Source organism: Quercus robur, chromosome 2, assembly GCF_932294415.1.
Source record: "Quercus robur chromosome 2, dhQueRobu3.1, whole genome shotgun sequence".
Lineage (NCBI taxonomy): Eukaryota > Viridiplantae > Streptophyta > Magnoliopsida > Fagales > Fagaceae > Quercus > Quercus robur.
The window spans coordinates 27032005-27039444 of NC_065535.1; the positions used below are offsets into that span (position 1 = coordinate 27032005).

Consider the following 7440-nt stretch of genomic DNA (forward strand, 5'->3'; position numbering starts at 1 on the left):
TAATGCCTATATCCCCACTGAAATAGGTTCAGACACGAGTTCGATACCCTATGGGTGCAGGTGAGCTAGCATTCCGAAACATGATCCTAAATATATCATATGCACAACCATTCATACAAGTTAAGATAATTAGTTCAAAAATCATAAACAATAGCAAGTATCGACGAGGGCCACTAGCATGTAATCGAAAGGAAAGAAGAAGAAAAGAATTTCATATATGTGTTCAACAGGTTCAACTACAAGCAAACTACAAAGTTTTAAAAATAAAAGAGAAGCTAGTTAATCATTAAACTAAAAACAAATACGGAGGCTGGCCGGGGTTTCTACTTCTTCAATTCTATGTCGGCCACATCCTGGGAAGGCCGAACAGGATTAGCTTCGACGCCTTGGATGACAGTCCCTTTTGGGGAAGGCTGAGCAGGATCGGTGTCGGTACTCTTGGGGACCTTAGTGAGGGGAATTGCCTGCAAGGGCTGGGCAAGGAGGGCTGGCTCGTCGGCATCAGGGATCTGAGCGTTGACCGTAGGCTCGGCATCCTCTTTGGGCACCTCAGGATCTATACTTCCAGGTGCTTCTATCACATCATGAAGCTCTCCCCCTTTAAGCGACTCGCCAGGAGGGACGCTGGTCTGTGCAACTTCTAACTGAGTAACCCCTGCCTCGTGTTGATTGCTCACAGCTTGGGAGCTGGCGGAGGCGACCTCGAGGATGGCTGGAGGGTAAAATATGCTCTCCGCCTTCCACAAATCACACGAAGCATCCACCCCAGCTCGCTTTAAGGCCTCTTCCTAAACCTGGGAGCAGTATAGCCTGCACACTCCGGGAATTTGGACTTTAAGGGAGGCTTGGGTTTCAGCTACCCCCGTATTGTAACCCTCATCCTCGGCCTGGTCCTTAGCAGCTTCAGCCTCATTTCTGGCAAACTCAACCTCTTGCTTGGCCCTCACGGCTTCGTCCCGGGCATACTCCGCCACACCTTTAGCATTTTCTGCCATGATCAGTCTTTTCGTCAAATCACTGATCTGCTTCTTGGCTATTTGAAACTGATCCTCGGCTTCGAGTAGACGTTTTGTCTGTTCCTCGGCCTGTTTTTGGGCACCATCTAAACCCGCTGAGGTGCTATCCCTCTCTCGGATAGCCTCCTTTAAGGTCTCTTTAGCCTTTGCGAGGTCGTCCTCGGAAGTTTTGAGAGTCCGCGCGGCGCATATGCGTTTGGAGCGTTCATTCTCGGTGGCCTTACTCTGCTTGTTAACTTCCTCCTCCATCCTATGGGTGGCCTGGAGAGCCTGTCAAGTGAGATAAATACATCGTGAGCGACAGATCGGGAGCAAGAGTTAATAAAGTTTTAGGCTTCAAGAGCCTTACCATACCCAAGTACCTCTTCATACTGAGGAAAACCTCCTGTATCCTCATTTTCTTCAACTCATCCACGTCGGTGGGAAGTAGCATGGTTCTCCCTAAAGCGTCGGCCACATAACCGCCCTCGCCATCTCCAAGGTCCCTCATGGACGCGGTTTCCAGCAGTGGCCCCCCGTGGAGCATTGGGGCGGGAAGCCAGGCGCTTGGCGAGGATTGGGCCTCGGTCCCCTTCCCCTTGCTTTGGGCAGATTGGGCTTCGGTCTCTTTACCCTTGCTTTGGTGCCCAATCTTTAATTGTTTCACACGCGGGGCTTCATCCCTCTCCTTAGAAGATTGAGATTTTCCCCCGCCCATAGGTTCCTTACCCTTGGGACTCCTCTTTCTCTTTGAGTCAGTAGGCTCCGGCCGGGGAGGCAGAGCTGATTGAGGAGGAGCAGGAAGTTTGGGGCGAGGAGATTGTGGCTGCGACTTGGTGGAGGATGACCTGGCCTGGATGGTCTGGGGCTGAGGTGGTGGAGATGGAACATTAGACTGCGGTGTCCCTTGCGCACCCTTCCCCGGTTGACCCTCGAGGAGGTCGAGTAAGCTGGTTGGAGGCTTTCTCTTAAGTTCCATCTCGGCTCGGGAGGATGTACCCACTGACAATAGCTCCGCTTTAGACAAGTCTGGGTCCCCTAGATCGCCGGAAAGATCCTAGGATGGGTCGGCTTGATCAAATACCCCAAATCCCTCCTCGGACGAATCCAAATTATCTTCGTCCTCTGCTGCGCAATGAAGTAACGAAGAGCCCACCAATGGGATGCCCTCTGGGATAGGAGATCCTTCGGAGATCAAAAACCCTTGTTCAACTACGGTAATTTTTGGAAGCCGAGGACGATTAGCGCTAATCACGTGCTTTGGGTCGGCAAATGACTTCTGAAGGGGAGCGTACCCTAAGATTTTGTGAGCGGCTCTGACTTGACCATCATTGTCATTCATAAAAACTACCGCTTGAAGAACAGTCTCCAAGTCCACCCGGTTAACTAGGTGAAAGTGCCGATGAAAGGCATTGGGATCTGCAAGAAAAAGATATGCACAAGGTTAGTAACCGAACCACATCAAATTAAAATGGCGTAAAGGATCAGCGCCCTTCCACTCTCTATACCCCACCTGGTTCTCCCTCCACCATCGGGCATGGAACGCCGTCGTGCCATTCCTCAGATACAATGAGAAAGTCTTTATTCAACCCTTGTTGGAGTCAGGGAGGCACTAAATTAGCCGAACCCTTTTGTCTCTGGTCTTCATGTAATAGATTTTACCCTTTAATTTTTGGAGATTGTAGCACCAATTCACGTTATGATGGGTTAGTCTTAGCCCCATTTTCTCATTTAGGGCATCCACACAACCCAGAATTCTAAACATATTGGGGGCGCACTGGGTGGGAGCTAACCGGAAATGCCTAAGGTAATTCTTCACTACTGGACCCATGGGGATTCTTATACCCCCCTCTACGAAGGCGAGAACAGGAATTACCACCTCGCCTGTATTTCTCAGAATATGCCACTCCCCCATCTTGTAGTGCCTCAAACTCACATTGGGGGGAATTCTATAATCAGCGATGAACTTTTCCATCGCCTCTTCGGTATCAACCAATTTTCTCAGTCTCATTTTAACCATCCCTGAGAGCTACTAAACAGACTCAACCAACTACGGGAGAAGGAGAGGAATAAGAGAAAAATAAACTCAGAAAAGAAAAAGCACGAGTTAGTGAAGGCAGAAAACTTACAGAAGAGAGGAAAAGTGCCTCGGACAAGCTTTTTGTGCTAGAGATAAACTTGAATGTGGATGAAAGTTTGGATGAACCCAGAATTTGTGTGCTAGAACTCTTAAGCGCAAAAGTGAAGTGACCAATCAGTTCCAAAAATCATTTGTACCCCTCATCGAAAGTAACTGCATGAATTTTCCCGCCCATAAAGGTAAAGAAATCTCAACCGTTAGATTACCATCGCGCCGTTGAACGTGGGAAGTATAGAGCCGCCCGCATTTAATGAGGACACGTTTCGCCTTCCAAAGGTTTTAGGAACGTGTCTCGGGCAGACAAAGAGTCTCGGGAACCGATGGGTGACAAGGATTGACAAGCTTTGGCAGAGGCCTGATGTCATCAAAACCTTCCTATCCGGCCGAGGATCCGGATAGCAGGATTTTGAGGGGCTATTGTGGGGTCAGAGAACTTACGACCCGGCCCATTTTCCACTAGGGTCCAAGGACCGTGCCGAGGAGGGTGTGCCGAGGAGGGTAGTTTCCGAGGACGAATAGGGAAAGACCAAATAGCATAGAGACGCAGTCGAGGATGACCCTGACCTCGGCATCCCAAGACTTCGGAGGGAAGAGTGACATGTCATCAAAGGCGGCCTCCAAAAGGCCCCCAGGAGAAAGGGCGAGTAGGACGGGACCCATGTGGGGGTACGATATGGATGTGGTTCAAGGTAAATACATCACCTCCGCATTGAATGCGTCCACAAACGTTCTAACCATATTAATGAGAAAAGACGCTTGAACAGTGTGGCTTCGGTTATTGCAACTAACAAAAAAGTAAGGGGAGGCGGCTAATGAGACAGGTACTTGAATAGGCACCTGCCTGATCAACAGGTAGAGGGCTAAGATCAGCCAAGAAAGGCTATATAATGTGAAGACTGATGCGCCAAGAAGGGGCTGGGAAAAAAGGCCAAAAACCAGAGTCTCCCAGACCGCATCGAGGAGAATGACTCCTCGAGCGAACACGACTACTTTTGTATGAACACCACAACTAACCACCGTTCGGTGACCAAGGCTTAGCCTTTCAAACCCACGCTCTGCAAATTATATTGTTTGGGCCCTCAACGTGCGAACCCAATACGGTTTTGGGGCCGTCACGAATTGAGTCCTTACAAATATTATGTAATAAAATATAATATATAAAAAGTAAACATTACTTTATTGTCTATTTAAAAAAAAAAAAGAAAGATTTCTACAAGTATTTTTTTTTAATCTTTTTATCTCTACAAATATATCATTTTATTATTATTATTATTATTATTATTTTATGTTTGAATAATATTTTTTTAAAGTGAACCATATTCTTCTAACTTTTATTGTAGTGTATTACATTTGCTTAATATACAACTAAACTTTATAAGTTTCAAATTTATTATTCAAATTTCTCATCTATTAAGAAATAAGGAAATTATCATAATAATCAAAATTCATTACAAAATTACAATGTTATCTTAGCCAAAATTAAAATGAAACTAAAGGAATAAATAATAGGCTTTATAATAATTTATTACTCAAATAATTGGTAGGCATATTCAAATTTCTGTTTCCAAAAAAACTAAGTATTAACCCAAACTAAAATTCAACCAAAGTTATAAAAGGGAAAAAGAAAACTTTTTGATGGGATATTAAAAAAAAAAAACACAATACCAAAACACATATTAAAAAAAATATATCAACCTTAATTAGAGTTATAAAAAAGAACAAAAATTCATAGAAAGAAGTAGAGAGAGAGAGAGAGAGAGTACTCACAGTTTTGTATGGAAAAAAATATGGATTGAATGGGAAAATGATATCAAATTTATATAAAATAAAATTGGTAGAAGAAGAGTCAAAATATAAAAAAAGAGGAAGGGAGTATAACGGCAAAGTAGTGAAGAGATAAAGAGGGAAAAAAGAAAGGGAAATGTTGGAAGAAGTATAACAGTAGATGTGTGAACTAATAGGGAGAAGAAGTGTTTTTTTTTTAATTTTTTATTTATTTTAAATAAGGGGAAGAAAAGTTTAAATAGAGAAAAGAAAATATAAAAAATAAATGAATAACGTGGCTGCTAATGTGGCTTAACAAGAGTGTAATAACAATAATTACTCCGCTTTAGCTTTTAGTAATATACTAGTCGCTAACCCGTGCGATGCACGGAAAAACAATTAAATATGAGTTAGAAGATTATTCAATCACACACAAAATCTTCTATTTTTTTCCTATTTTATTTGATTTATTCTTTCTATTTTTTCTCTCTCCTATCTTTATCTTTAATCTTTATTTAATTTTTATCTTTTTCTTTTATCCACCGTAGAAGTTAATACTTGATTAAAAAAAAAAACTCTACACTCTAAGTGTTTGTATAGGATCAGCTTATTTAGCTGAAACTGAAATTTTTTTCCTAAAAATACTATAGATAAAACAAAAAGGTAGTTGAAATGGTACAATGAGACCCATGAATAGTAGCAAAAATAAACTAAATAGTAGCAAAAATAAGCTAAATTAAAAAAATGGCTTTTTAAACTAAGCCGCAAGCTAAATGTATATCTATATATTAATTTAGACTTATAAAAAAAATTTGGCTTATCTCCAATACTTTTTTAACTGGAATTTCTTTTTATTTTAATGAGAAATTGTCATATCACCCACTAATTAAATAAAATGTGGAGATTAAAACTCACTATCACTTGCTATTGTGTATTTAAAATAAAAAAGATTTCTCATTAAAAAAGTACTGGAGGTAAGTCAAACCCAGAAAAAAAATACTATATTTGTGATTATCTACTCTTCTACATGTTAATATCTTTTATTTTTCCTTTTTACTTTCTTCCCCCTTTTTTCTTCACATATTATCTTCTTTGCTCCACGATTGGCTTCAACCACTGACACATGTTACCTCTCCACGTACATAAAGGGTAAATTAAGATCTGATTTCAAATAAAAACATATATTTCACTCTCTTTTAGTCTTTCCTCATACAAGTTCCAGATCTCTCTTTGTTTTCTCATATAACTAGCAGCCATTGCATCAAGTATTGGTCCACGGACGAAGGTCTCTCTCAGCAGCAATGGTTGAAGTTCTTTCTGCTTGGTAAGAGACTGCGTTTTTGTGTTTAAATTAATGCCAGTCAAAGTGCCAATACGAAATATATTGGTCGTACCAGCCAGGACGGTCCCATATTCACTCCCTTGGTTGAAAGGCTGAGAAAAGAGAGAGACGGTAGTTGCTTTGAAAGAGGGAGAAGAGATGAGAAGAGAGAATTTTTTTTTTTCTCCACAAGAATCGGGACTTGTAATTTGTATTTGATGGGAAAAAAATATTTATTATTATTTTTTTAATAATGTTAATGGGTAAAAACGTGGGAGCTCCAAATATTTTGGTTTTATATGTATATATAGATAAATATAGGTTATCGATTTTTTTTCATAATTCATAATAAGAGGTATTAAATAATTGAAAAAATATATATGAAATTAGCCATGGTCATAGAATTTTCCATAAAGAAAATCAAAGCACGTGTGAGATTTCAACAAAAGATTCCAATCACGATTGATATGTTTGACCGACAGCCTATTTTGTCCTCGATTGATATGTATGACCGACAACCTATTTTTGTCCTCACATGTGTGACTGACAACCTATTTATGTCATTTTCTTTCATCTAATTGCCATCTTAAAAGTATATGTAAAATAATTGTTGAGTTGGTAGCTTTCACAAAGGAGGTGGACCCAGAGGCTCACTACACAATAATTTTTAAATATAAAGTTGGTTTGGATACTTATTTTGATAAAACAAAAGTTAGTTGAAAATGGACCCTGAATAATATTAAAAAATATAAATTTATAAATAATAATAAGAATAAGTCAAATAATGAAATAATTCATAATTTTCGTTAGCTGTCCAATGCATACACAATATTACGCATGACTTCTCTTGCTTCCTCTCTAAACAAAAGAGAGTTCAAAAAATTATTAAATACTTTAGTCTCGCTCACATGATAGGAGGGATGGGCTCTCCACATACACGGGCGGAGTTAGGATTTTTTGTTTGGGGGGGCCAAATTTTGTTACTAATATATTAGTTTCGAGTCAAGATAAACCATCACACTCAGGCATAAACGCACATACATAAATATAAACATTAATATTTTGATACTAGAGTATGTCATAATTTATAAATATATTGTATATAAAATTAATAACTTTCACATTTGTATATTCGCAAGATAATTTTTTAGGGGAATTTATCATCTTTTAAACTCCAATACTATACAAAAACTGTCTAGTTTGATATTAAACATGTAAAA

At 40.0% G+C, this 7440-nt stretch overlaps 1 protein-coding gene across 1 annotated transcript; it reads right to left on the reverse strand.

Annotated features, from left to right (window-relative positions):
- Nucleotides 1-323: 323 nt before the first annotated feature.
- On the reverse strand, nt 324-1974 carry LOC126696930 (uncharacterized). The gene is made up of 3 exons (XM_050393697.1): nt 1366-1974; nt 861-1286; nt 324-788 (listed from the first exon to the last, which is right to left on the reverse strand). The coding sequence occupies exons 1-3, from the start codon at nt 1972-1974 to the stop codon at nt 324-326; spliced, it is 1500 nt and encodes a 499-aa protein (XP_050249654.1).
- Nucleotides 1975-7440: the final 5466 nt, after the last annotated feature.